The 13,364-nt window shown below is 43.5% G+C and overlaps 2 protein-coding genes across 38 annotated transcripts in view; one reads left to right on the top strand and one right to left on the bottom strand.

Moving 5' to 3' along the window:
- The window catches only part of ZC2HC1B (zinc finger C2HC-type containing 1B), a 101,307-nt gene that overhangs the window by 2,734 nt on the left and 85,209 nt on the right, over positions 1-13,364 (bottom strand). The gene's annotated exons all lie outside the window — the stretch shown is intronic.
- Positions 1-13,364, top strand: part of PLAGL1 (PLAG1 like zinc finger 1) — a 131,670-nt gene that overhangs the window by 111,640 nt on the left and 6,666 nt on the right. For 34 of the 37 annotated variants that reach the window (XM_063631935.1, XM_063631923.1, XM_063631982.1 and 31 more), the window contains one exon: positions 11,907-12,382. The exons of the other annotated variants lie outside the window; for them this stretch is intronic. In XM_063631935.1, the coding sequence (XP_063488005.1) occupies positions 12,231-12,382 (152 nt within the window). In that variant the 5' untranslated portion in view covers positions 11,907-12,230. The remainder of the gene's footprint in view (positions 1-11,906; positions 12,383-13,364) is intronic. 37 annotated transcript variants of the gene reach the window in all.

The following is a 13,364-nucleotide window of genomic DNA, read 5'->3' as shown; positions in this document are numbered from 1 at the left end:
CATAGGCAGGAACATGCTGGAGGTTCAGGGTACTTCAAAAAGGTTCTAGTGGAAAAGAAACACATTTCCTCCACAAACTGCCAAATATCCAAGAACAGGGTTCTTTTAGCCCTTTCATTTTTTAAAGCCCAGTGCACATGTATTTCAGGAAATTTGATGATGCAGTTAGCAACTTTTCATGACCTCTGCTGTCCCACATCCACAGCCTAGTAATACACATAGATCTATGGGATTTTCTGCTGACAACCCTGTCAGTTCAAAAGAAGAAAGCTGCCCCTGCCAACACTCCTAACTTGTGTACATAAGATGTGTAAGAAGTTGTCCTGTCTTTGTGGCAGATGTCGACTGAAAGATAAGCCTGGGAAAGATGCTGGTCACATCCCAGCCACATGAGGCAATCCAGCCATACTTCCTGAGGCTTTATTTGAAAACCTTGTTGTAAAGCTGTTGCTGAACTTCACTGCTCATGTAGACAGTGTGTCTAGAAGGGATGGCAAAGCGTAAGTTGAAAGAGCACTTGGCTTAGTTCAGAACACCTGGGAGCAACCTCTGTTCATCATCATTATCATCATCACCAATAATGATATTAGTAGAAGCTAACGCCTTTGGGGCACTCACTCTGTGCTAGGCGTTTTGCTTAGGACAGTGTATTACTTGCAGTATCTCATTAGTCCATGCTTATGGGCAGTAAACTTAAGTCATCTGAGCCTCAGTTTTCTCATTTGTCAAATGGGGACAATGATGCCTTTCTACCTATCTCTTAGGGCTGTGAGATGGAAATTACTGGAATAGGATGAGAGACCTTTATGAGCTCAACTGAAATAGTTTATTAAAAATAGTATTCCGACTCCTACTGAAATACAATATTGTCGCTAAATATTTTGATTTATTGACCAAGAAATTGAAATTAATCCCAACAGGGCCAACGTATCTACTAGGACCTGAGAGAGGCACTAGCAGTTCTAGTTAGGGCTGGGAGTTGGGGTGGGGTGGGGGAGCGTCTTGCTTGTATCTTCTGTTTACAGTGCTCCTGACATTAGAAGACTAGGAGTGCTAGCCAGGAAGATCCTGGAATGTGTCTGCCCAGTATTCAGTGGCGAGTCCATGGGCTGCGAACAGGTGGGGGGTGGCTAACACAGCAGGCCTTGTCTGTCTCAGGAGCTGAAGGGGGCCAGCCAAAGCAGAGTGGACAGTATGATTGCAAGGCAAGCAGGGGAGGAAGAGCCACTTGAGACATTGCTCTCAGCTGCTGGGGAGGAGCTGTGAGCAGGCAGCAGTGGGAAATTGAGGCTTATTGTGAGCAAGGTGCCGGCCTCTGGGGCGACGGGGAGCGCAGAGCAGCACATGAAAGCCGCCTGCGGATGAGCTGGGGGATGGACCACACATGTGGATTGCAAGGACAGCTACTCAGAGAGTTCACATTCCTCCCCCATTGAACTGGGTATGATTGTAATGGTTTGTTAAACAAACAAAGGACCTAAAGCTGTGAATGGGAGAGAAAAAAGACTTAAGGTGAAAAGGAGAAGAGGCCCTGCTTGCTAGTGTTCCACTCTTTTTAAGCTTTCTCCCCCATTTCCTTAACATTCCTTTCCCCTTTCAGAAAAGCTAGTGTTGTTGCTTGGAAAACTTGCCTTGTCTCTTCAGTGCCATTTTCTTTTAAAATGGAAACCCGATGAAATGTTAATTAGTTTAGAAAGAAAAAATCAAGAATCAAGATAATCTTAAAGGACCAGTGATAAATATTTTTATTTCTCAAATTAACTATTCCTGGATGAACAATTTGCTTTGCATCCTTTGAATTTATTGGACATGACATGGAAAGGCAAAGAGAAAATTCTCAAGCTTCTTGAAATAATTGTGTCTAATAAAATACGGCCTGTGTCCCGAGAGGCAGACAGGCATGCTTCTGGAGGAAATGGAGTGAGCTTTGGAACAGGTGCAGCAGCTACACTTTTCTCACATAACCATGCATGTACACAGTTTACTATAAGTTCTGGATATTTCTACATCGAGCTTGAAAAAAATACTGCACGTTACTTTAAAACTGCCCATCAAATTTGTGTCTAGGGTAATCCGATTTGGTCTTAGGTTCATCTCGTAAAAAGAACCAGTTAGCATTTCAGAACAGTACCTTTCAATCTGCTGTTCTCTCCAGGTAACTGAGTTACCCATGGGGGAGGGATAAGTGATTATATGTAACTTTTTTCTCTCTGCAATTCGTCTGTAGATGGGACATCCTCACTTTCACTGGCTCCCAGTTCCCTGTAGGATAAACCCAGTGTCCCCTGCCAGGTGCGCTATCCCTGTTATTGGTTTTCTGACACAGGCCCCTCTCCTGCCATCCCAGCCAGCCTGCACCACGTGTTCCACAATGCCCTATGCTGCTTCATGACTCCGAGCTCTTCTCTGTTCTCCCCTCTGCCTCTGCAGTATGCCTCCTCTATTTGTCAACTCCTAGACTCAGCCTAAGTAGTCATTATCAAACTTTAGAAAGTGCAGATATTCAAAAAATAAAAAATGAGGTCATCTATAAATCCACTGTCAAGATACCCTGCTGCCATGTAGTTATCTGTACTTCAAGGCCTTTTTCTGTTTATTTAGTGATATGTTATTTTAGGATCAAACAGTCCACCCAAGTCTTGAGCATCCTTTCTAGATCTCAGATCCTTCAAGGTCATTCAGGTGATTTTAACTCACAAACCAGGCATCCCATGGTCAATGTAACTAATATGCTTTTCACATTTCTCTTCTCAATGTGAGCCTATACCCTCACACACTTCCTGAGAAAGAAACAGGCTTTTCTTTCCCTTGAATGGTAACCTTATTGGAAAAATAATAGGTCCTGCTGCTAATTAGAGTTCTGGTTCCTCCATGTCCTACACTTAGAGTCCCAGGAAAAGAGATCACCGCCATCAGCTATAGAAGCAGACCCTAAAAGGGCCTAAAGACGAGACTCAAGGGTTTCTAGGGAGGGAGGAGGGGGATATATTTTCAGCTATCATAAAGGAATGATCCCCATTCCTGACTAACAATTAGAAAATCTTCCCCTAATACCAAAGGCTCTTGTCTGGATTTCGGGAGTTGCTCTCCACCCCTCACCCCCCACCAGGCTCCTGAGAGTCTTCATTCATAAATAGTCCTCTTCAAACAAGGCAGTCCCATCTCAGCTTGAGAACCAGGCCTGAACTTAACCCTTGCCTTTCTCAATGCACACATCTATTTTACTTACTTGTAGACATTTGTCTATTTTTTTGTGAATGTTTCTATTTAAAAATACAATGCGTATGGTGGGGAGAGGTGAGGAGGCGTGTCAAAGATCCAAGAGTCTGCAACAATATTTCTTTTCCTCCTTTCCCCCGTGGGTACTATACTGGATGACCCATCTGGAAGAAGGCCTTTGGCCCTTTCGTGGGGATCCTGGCTGTCCCAGCCCCTTGCTTCTCTGCTGTATGGATGAGGAAGGCCAGTGGTGGAAGTGGCCCCAGACCTGTGAGAGATGAAGCACTTCTGTGGTGACAGATCCAGCTCCCTGCTCATCAGAGTCATCCCTTCCCCCTTGGTAGTTCAGCATCTCTCAGTCCTCTGTGGCTCTCCAAGGCTCACCTTCATGGGCTCTTGCCTTTTCCATTGCTTCTCTGGACTTCTTCCTGTTTCAATGAAGAACGTTTTATTGGCATCCTCTACCTCTACCACCTCACTCCATCTCCATGTAGACGCAGTCAGGGGCTAGCCTTGACTCAATAGGTTAGATATCTTCAATCTGCTAAATAAATTATAGCAAAGAAAAGCTCCCATCTATAAAAAGCCTACCTTCTTCTAGTAGATGAGGTAACCAAAAGATTTTTGTTTTGGGTTTGTTTGTTTATTAGGATCTTGTTTGTACTATTACCATCTAGAAGTTATTTAGCAACATCTTATCAAGTTTTTGAACTCAGACTTAATTCTCATTTTGCTCATTTTTATCACCATGGGCCTGTCAGTAGACCATCTTATCCAAGAGGAGCTGGGGGGATTTTGAAGCAGAAGTCTGCTTCTGTCTTTGGAGCTCTGAGAATTCCATGCCCCCACAAGTCTGTTTCCATCCGGGCTACAGTGCAGAGTAGATGTCCTAAGGGAGTCTCAGTCTAGCTGCAGCCTGCCATAAAGAAAACAAATTCCTCCTTACCCCCAGGGCTAGCCCACTTGACCAAACCACGCTGGGAGGAAAACATTGGTGATCAAGGTTGAACACGTGAGTCACTGACAGGATATGAAGCCTCCCATGGAAAGCTCAGAGTAACTTATAAAGTCGCCTGTATAAGTTAGGTTCAGAAAGGCATCCGCTTCCCTAGACTAGAAGAGCTCCTCAGCCACTCCACGCTGTACGTCTCCTTGCTGGCCCGAATGCCCGTTAGGCACCGTTAAGCTCAGCATGTCTAAAAATGAACTACTAACGCTTATTTTTTGCTGAGTTTTTCTTCTGGGATGCAGAAGAAAACCTCTCTCTGCCACCACCATTCCCTCTTTCCCCTAACTTCAGTCCTAATCCAGTTATTCTGTTTACAGAGTGTCACTGGAACCTGCCCTCTCTCCTTGCGCAGGCCTGTGTTCTCTCTTCTGAGATCTGGCAGAAGCCTAAAGGATCTCATTATCCAGCGCACCACCCTCCAGCATGTCTTATACGTGCCTGCCAGAGTTACTGTCAAAAAGTGAAATCTGGTGGCAAGTCTACTGCTTCTGATGGGTCCCCATTGCCCAGATCCCTGGTGGTGAGCGCCTGGGTCGTCCTTTCTCCTTGGTAGTTTGGTTTTGTCAGTTTTCTGTGGCTCTTTGAGGCTCACATTCACAGGCTGAGGCTTTTCCCACTGCCTCTTCCCATTCCTCACAGCATTTTATTGGCATTCTCTACCTATTTCTACCTCTTCTCTTCCCGCCCTCCTCACTGCACCTCCACATAAATTCAAGAGTTTGTGGCTGGACTTGACTAAATAGATCAATCTGCTAAAAACAATTTATGACAAAAAAGCCCACCTTCCCCTCGTAGAATGGACCCTTCACGATTCTCCGTCTCTCTAGCCTGTTTTCTCCTTTGCCCACATCTGCACCTGTATTACAGTCTTACTGAACCACTTATTCTCCAAGTGGTTGGATTCATTCCCTTGGCCTGAAATAGACCACCTCCCTCTTGAACACATTGTAAACTTGTAGGCTAGCTTCAACTTTTACTTCTCCATGACACCTTTCTTGATCTCCCAAGCAAGAGATGGTCACTGCCTAGACAACCACCACCTCAAGTTTTAGTAATGATTTTCACTTCTATTTATCTATTCTCATGCATATGTCATTATAGAGCAATGTAATTGTATTCTGTCCAATAATTCCTGAGGAAACACATCTTTGAATATATCCTGTCCATGATTCCCAGCTTGCATATTGTCTCCTTCCCTTTGGCTGGGCACTAGTTACCTGTGTTTATTTTCTGGCTAATATGATGGTATTTTAAACTCTATTTCTGCTTGTGGATATTTAGAAATGCAGCTGTTTGTGTAGTTTGATTTTTGTAACCAAACACCTTGCCAAACTTTCTAATCTTCTGTGTGGATTCTTTGGGATTTTCTATATCAACATTCCTCTGCAAATAAAGAAATAATTATTCCATTCCAATTTTATGCCTTTCATTAGTTTATTGTCTTACTGTATCGTATTATCCATGACTTCTAATACATGAATGTTTCATGCAAGCAATGATAATAGGTAACTTTGTCATGTGATGAAGATAGTATACTCTGTTAGTTTAAAAATTCTCTCCTCTCCTTTCATGTTTCTCGGTGAAATGATACATATTTTAACCATTTAGTCAGTGAATGAAAGCCTCTGGATTATATTAGCTGAGTTCTAAGAGGTTGCCTCTGGTGTTGACTCTCGGATGCTGTCTGGGTTCTCAAGTGTTCCCCTTGCAAGTTTGACTCAAATGCCTGTCCCAGCCCCTGGCGTCTTGCACTGCCATTGCCTTTTTGTTGGTGTTGTCCTCTTTAAAAAATAATATCCTGCTCTTCTTTTAAGGACCTCTGTTCTCTCTAGGATATTAATGATTATTATTTTTGAAGTTTCCTTCCCCCTGTAGTCTTTTTTTCCCCGTTAGTTTTCGTGTCAGTTTTCCCTATTAAGTGCCTTCCTCTGATTTCTGGTGATCCTTGGCCTACTAATTTGTGAGTCAAGCCAGTAAAGAGCTGATGGGAGCTTTGTATACTTAGGTGGGGCTTGTCAGCTGGGGCCTTGTATAGGGTAAGGTGGCGACCCCTGGAGGAACCCCCACTTGTCCTTATGGTTTGCTCTTTTCTCTTGGGCTGGTCAGCTTCCCAGGGAAGACTCCTCCATCCTCCTGCCCTGTGAGAGAGGACATTCACCCTGTGTCAGTATACTCCCCCACTTTCATACAGTCTCCATAGCTAGCACTTGTGCTAGGGGAAGGAAGGGCAGGCACCCCACTGCAGGCATCAGGAGAGGTCAGGAGGGCTCAGTGCTTCACTAACAGACTTTCACCTGCTGCTTTCATACCTGTTTCCATCCTCACTTCCAGAAGTACCTACTGTACCAAATTGCAGAGACGTATGGTAGATGCTGCAGGGTATAGCAGGTTGTTTTGTTGCCTCTTACTGCTGGCTTAAACTTCAGCTTTCTTAGGATGGCCAAGTTGATCACTGCTTGTTTACCTGCTTTTCAGCTTCCAAAATTTGTTGTTTTCTCCCTTTTATATTAGGCTGTGTTTTAGAAAAATCCCACTATTACTGTTTTAGTAGAATTTTCGGAGAGACTGGAGCTACATGCTTTTATTCAGTTGGCCATCTTTAACCAGATATTACTCTATTTGTAAACAGAACACACCCTGTCCCTTTTCAGATGTTCTGGCTAGGATGTGGATTTGATGTTCCAAAGCTGTAGCATAATCATCTGGACAGCTTTCTCAATTTTCTCCCTGAATATTAGAGAAATAATTCACTTTGTCTTTCTTGTGCATCCTAAGCCTCATTTCTTAGAAAGTAAGAGCTTAGTCACTGGGTTAACAAAATTCAGTCTCTCAAGGTGACAGCTGAAAAGAATCTATAGGCAACAAACCTGATGGCTCAGCAGGTGGCTCTCTCAGAGCAGAATAGAAGGGCAGGTAGTGCTTCCTACAATGAGGATAAACTAGAGTGAAAGCTCTTCAAACATATTAAGGTGGAGAGCTCTACTGGGCCATTGAGTAAACACCTCACCATGTGGAGGAGGAACTCGTGCCTCTGCCTGGGAGTGACAGAGAAAAGTAGAAGTTTGCCAGGTAGACAAGGGTTCCCAGGACATTCCAGGAGGGAGAAAGCCAGAAGCGCGAGAGAAAGTAGCACTTTAAGGAAACAGCAAGTGGATTGATCTTTGGCCTTGCCTTCCGGCCATGATGGGAGTGAGGTCTGCAGCCATGGCAGCCATGACTACCTGGAGGTTCTGGATATCATCTTTTTCCTGATGACATTTCTAAATAGCTTTTTAAAATTTGATAGAGACTGCTACCAAAGTCCTTCAAAGAACTGATATTGAGAAAAACACCCGTGTTGGAAGACCAAAAGTGGAAATTCAGTTTCCTCTCAGAAATGGGCCTTGCATTGATTGTGTCACTGAGGACAATGGAAATAGACACTAGAAGTCACAGTTTATTTTAAGAATGTTGTAAAGCAGTTGTGCCCCATTAGATGATGTGTTACGTAGCATTGGGGAAGTCCTGGAACTACAGTTGTGTTCTGACTCCCCCCTCCACCTTCGTATATCCCTGTCCCCTGGGAACACAGTCTTTCCTGGCTGTTACCATATATATATGTTCTTCTTCCAGTCTGATCCTCTCTCATCCCCAAAATAATCAACATGAGCAGAACGAAGCAGATGGCACAAGCCTTCTTTGGCATACTGGCAGATCTGTATCACTCACTCAGTATTTTTAGAATCAAGGGGACTGAAAATTATGTCCTGAGATGTTTTGGGGTAAGACTTACTATCTTTCCAGGGTGACAGGTGTTGAAATAGCACCGTATTTAAGACTCAAATGCAATCTCTACAAGTGACAGAACAGAATGACTCTCATCAGGACCATTGCTCTGTCAGTTCTGTTAGGATCATTGGTGGTCTGCCAGATAATAGAAAGTTGTCATAAGTTGTTTTAAGGATGTGGCCAGAAAGTGCATTGGGTTTCAACCAAAGATTGGACTCATCAGTAAACAGCCTTCGAACCGATCAAGTGCATGGTGATGAGAGATGTTGTATATATCCACACAGTTTTTATTTTGTTGTTGTTTTTAATAGCTAAGCTTTGACCCTCAGCCACAAAGAGTTTATAGTCTGTTGGGGTAGATAGTCTTGTTTTTACAGAAGTTTATTATTATATCATGAAAACAAATATTTGTATTCTAAGGCCCATATTGAAGAAATACATAGTTATGGTGATTAAAAATTATGAATTTGAGTTCATTAAGGACTCTCTGAAGAAATTAAAGAATGTTCACTATCATATAACTAACTTAGTTCTGAGGACCAACTTTGCAATTAGTATTAGGCTAGGTATATTAAACACACAGACCTGGAACTCAACATAAAGCCTTGGGAAAAGATACTTATGAAATAAGCATAAAAACGAGAGACTTTGTGTTTTGGTCTTTGAGGGAAACTTGAAGTTGGAGGAAATGTGCCTCACCTTTAAACCATGGCCATGTCTAACGCTCGGATTGTCCCATTCATCTTTGAGGGCTCAGGGGGAAATGTAGGCATGGGTGATGTCCATGACTGCTGGCCTTTTGAATCTTAGGAAGAAATGGCTGGAAAGAGATCTGGAAAACCTCATTCAGTGCCAAAGGGCAAGTTTTTCAATTTAATAAGCTTTATTTTTTTCTTTGTACTCCTAGTGTGTTTGGTTAGCAATGAGTCAAGGTTTACATCTGCTGAGAAAGAATGCAGGCGTTTTACTTGCCACCTCTTGTGTCCTTTCTACACGTGTGTTGTCCACACTGCCACTTCTTTCCAGTATAATTGATATGGTATAGTATCCATAGGGAGAGAATGTGTCTCTTTCCCGTTACATCCATAGCTAAATGGTTAGAACATGAGCTGTACATTGACAGATGGTTCTATAGTACTTTTAATTCCAGTGTTTCATAAATACTGCCTATTTGTAGGGTCTTTATTTAGATTACAGTGTGCTTTCAGATCCATTTTGTCTCAGTCGATTGTCCCAGCAGCCTGTTTACATACATCAGGTAACTGTTACAAATGAGGAAACTGAAACTCAGGACACAGATACCATGGGTAAGCTGGAATTTGAACTGGACAATCTTTCCACTGGATTCACAGAACAAGTGGCTGGATTTATAGCTTCAGGGTAAATACCTGAGGCTGAATCAGTAGCACAGTTGTGTCCAAGGAAAGCACAGCCTTGCCTTCCTCTCCTTTGATGGGAATACCAAGAGTCTGCCTGTGCCATCCAGTACAGCAGCCACTGGCACTATGTGGCAATTTAAAGTTAAAGTAAAATTTCAGTTTCTCAGAGGCACAATTTTGAGTGCTCAGTAGCCATCACATCTGTAACATTTCCATCATTGCAGGAAGTTCTGTTGGACATACCGGTCATCTCATAAAGCAAGAATTGGGGAGAATCAACTTACTGTGATAAGTTGAGAAAAGTGTATATGCAGGGTGTTAAGTAGGTGAGAGAAATACAAAACCTTCCCCAACAAACCAGCTCCTTCTCTGAAGGGGCGAGTGGGACGAGTGCTATTTTGAGTTCAGCTATAAAGGGAAGGAGAAAAAGATGCATTTTCAAACTTCATACTCTGTGTTAGTCTTTTTTAATAAACCTAGAAAGAACACAGAGCAATTCTAAGTGAATGAGTGTGTTTTATAGCTGGGCCGGTATTATGGCCAAACTTAGGCTGGATGAGAAGTAGAACAGATCATGATACCCAGCAGAGCAAACTCGGCAGGCGGAATAGAATTCCTAGAAGGAGTTATTTTGTTTGTGACCAGGGCTGTTGAGGATTCCTCAAGATAGGGCCTCAGGCATGAACTAGAATACTGGAAGGGAACCAGGGGTTGGGGGAAAGGGGTTTGGGCAGAGCTAGGACAGGTAATCAGTTAAAATCACACATAATTGCAGAGGTTGTGTGTGCTGCTAGAATCAAAGCCATCAGAAAGAAGGTGTGGTGCCAAGGTGCTGGCCGAGGACGCCTGTGTGTCCCCTGGTTTGGATTAGTGCTGACCAAAAGTGCCTAAATCAGCTTTCGAGTTTCCAAGTGGATGAGGCAGGATGGTGAGGGGTATTTGCTTGGTACTGTGAACTCTGTCCAGACACTGAAAACATCTACAACAGAAGATGAGGAACTCTACAAGTTTCCTGGAATTGTTGCTGGTTAGAAAAGGAATATGTGTTTGGTTATGTCTGTGTGCTACATAATGCTATATTTAAACATGCTTAAACTGTTACTACAATAAAGTTTCATCTAGTTAGACTCATACTTTCTGATCTGAAAGTAACCAAAAAGGTAAGTAAAAATTAACTTTTAGCAATAAAGAGCAACTCTAGAGACATGGCAATAAATGACTGCAAGGAGCAGGGAGGGCTTTAAAGACTCACTGCAATTGGTCAGTTTACCATGAGTGCCCTGCTTACTGGCAAAGTTCAGCAAATGCTGGCCTGTGAACAAAAGCTACTCAAGTGTACTTCACCTAAGCATACGGTACTCTTAATTTTTTTAAGTATTGGCACTTGAAAGGTGAGCATTTACCCACCTGAGAATCTCTCTCTAGAATAGCACAGGGTGGTAGTGATCCAGGGCTTTACCCTGGCAGGTAGTGGCAGGTAGAGGCCAATTTGAAACCTGCTGTCAGAGTCCAGGGATGAAATGTCGGGGGCTGGACCAGGTCCTGAGAGTGAAGCTAGGAGGGGACATCTCCAAGTGTAAATGTTTGGAACACAGTTTCTTAGCTCGGGTGGAAAGCCACCCTAGTAAGTGGAGTATTGTTTATGATGCAGCCTCAGACACTTCAGGTTCCTCCAATGATGGCCAATTGGTAGAAAAAGAAGAACCTGGTTTTTGGTGACTCTGGCTGAGTCAGAAGGGTGGTAATGATTTGGGTTTGAGACAAGTTGGGTTTGAGGAGGCAGTAGGCCCGTCTCCTGGAAGTGACCTACCAGCAGGTAGCTGGATGGGCCCTCCAGGGTAGGGCCAAGGAATGAAGAACGGTCCATAAACAAAAGAGGAATAGATTAGTAGAACTTTAGAGGATGGTGCCTACAAATCTGAATGTGGCCTGAGCTGGTTCCTGAGCTATCAGCTTTGTGCCACCACATCAGTGCAACTAGACTAGACTAGCTTTACACACATTCTATCAGCCCTTCTGCAGAGTAATCTTACAAACAAATTAACTTAGGTGTATACAAATTATTTCTTATCCTCTGGAAGTTTAAACAGGTGTGATAAGCAACTAATGTTATGCCAACAATGAGTGATGAGGAAGAGCCCATGGTTTGAATAAGCATGAGTGATTTTTGTTTATGGACCAGTAAAAACACTTGAACACACTGAGGGAGCTTTTTGTTGTTGTTGTTTTTCTCTTTGGTCAACTGAGCTTCACACTGACCTGAAATAGATAATACTGGATCTGTGGAAAGAACTGGCCTTATCAGAGGGAAAGTGTGCTCCACTGGCCATCGGTGCTTGACTCCTCACCCTCTGAGAAGCCAAAAGTGTAGATTTATATGCAGATGGCCCTCTCACAGGGAGAATTGTGTTCCGTGAGCACCATTTAAAGGAACGTGTTGATTGTGGGTAGTTGATTCTGAAGCAGTCAGGGAGGAAAAACATTGTTTTCAAATGGCTAATGCAAGAAAACTGTTCCTCTTCTCTCCACAGCCAATCCGGGGGACCCAGGACATGCCCCAGCTATAGTGATGCAGATTACCTTTCTGCTCCTGAATCGCACCTGTGCCTCAGACTTTCTCCCCTCAGCTTGAGACTGCATGTAAACTGGGATGTGTGAAAGCAGGAAGCAAAGCTAGTGACAGCTGAGAGGCCCATGTCTGGGTAGAACCAGGCCCACGATGCTGCCTCTCCCGTGGTCTGGAGTTCAGCTGCAGGGACTCTGCTGATGTGCCCAGCACCATCGTTCTGTTTGTGCTTAAATGGCACAGCATTTGGTCAGCACATCTGAAAAGGAAGGTGTGAGAAGCAAAGCCCATGGCCACGTTCCCCTGCCAGTTATGTGGCAAGACGTTCCTCACCCTGGAGAAGTTCACGATTCACAATTATTCCCACTCCAGGGAGCGGCCGTATAAGTGTGTGCAGCCTGACTGTGGCAAAGCCTTTGTTTCCAGATATAAATTGATGAGGTGAGAGGCTTTAGCAAAGGTATGCACTTTTAGAAGTACGTTTAGATGGCTTTTCTAGCCCTCAGACCACACGATGCAAGGGGAAAGCGACACAGGATATGGATGCATTTTAGCCTTTGAGGGATTCTTTAAATCTGCATCCAGTGATTCCTGTGGTTTTATGTGACAGTCTTGTTGTGCAGTGTCAGTTCATTCTTTCAACAGAGATTTTTTATGCACCTACAATATACCAGGCCTCTCCCCATGGCTGGAGAAATAGGAAAAGAATTAAAATGCAACCTCACTGCTTTGACAGAGCTATACAGGTGGTAGAAGTTGTTCTTCACTGCCTGATGAAACCTGGGACAGCTTCTCAGATGGGGACAATCTTTAAGCTATGACAAATGAAAGAGGAGGAAGCAGAGAGGAGGTTCTGGGAAAGCCATAAGTCTTGGCCTTAAAGCACCCATGTACAGAGGGTACTATCCGAGGAGGAGCAGATGAGGCTAAAAGTGCAGGCAGGAAGGAAGCCACGTGTAGCAGGCCTTACCTGTGTCTGAGAGGGTTTGTCTCGTTCAGGTGTGTAAGTAGTGAAGAAATATGATACTATCCTAGAAAGAGGACTCAGATAATAATTTGAAGAAGTGGCAGGAAGGCTGATTTGAAATCTGCTCTCAGAGTCCAGGGATGAAATGTGGGGGCTGGTCCAGGTCCTGAGAGTGAAGCTAGGAGGAGACATCTCCGAGTTTAAATGTTTGGAACACAGTTTCTCAACTTGGGTGGAAAGCCACCCTAGTAAGTGGAGTTCAGGTGGGTATGCAGATAAGGAGCATGTGCATTTAATCAGTTTTAAAGGCATCCATGACACACCAAAGGGTAAAAACCACTGTTTTAGCAGATGAGTCTTTTTAAAAAATTACATTTAATCTAAGTTATTTATTGAATGCCTGTTAGGTACCTACTTCTATGAGGGAAACGAATACATTAGATATAGTTTCTGCCG

Source organism: Symphalangus syndactylus, chromosome 2 (genome assembly GCF_028878055.3).
Source record: "Symphalangus syndactylus isolate Jambi chromosome 2, NHGRI_mSymSyn1-v2.1_pri, whole genome shotgun sequence".
In the NCBI taxonomy this organism is placed as follows: Eukaryota; Metazoa; Chordata; class Mammalia; order Primates; family Hylobatidae; genus Symphalangus; species Symphalangus syndactylus.
Note: the sequence above shows the minus strand (reverse complement) of the source record. Positions and strands in the feature narration are given on the sequence as shown.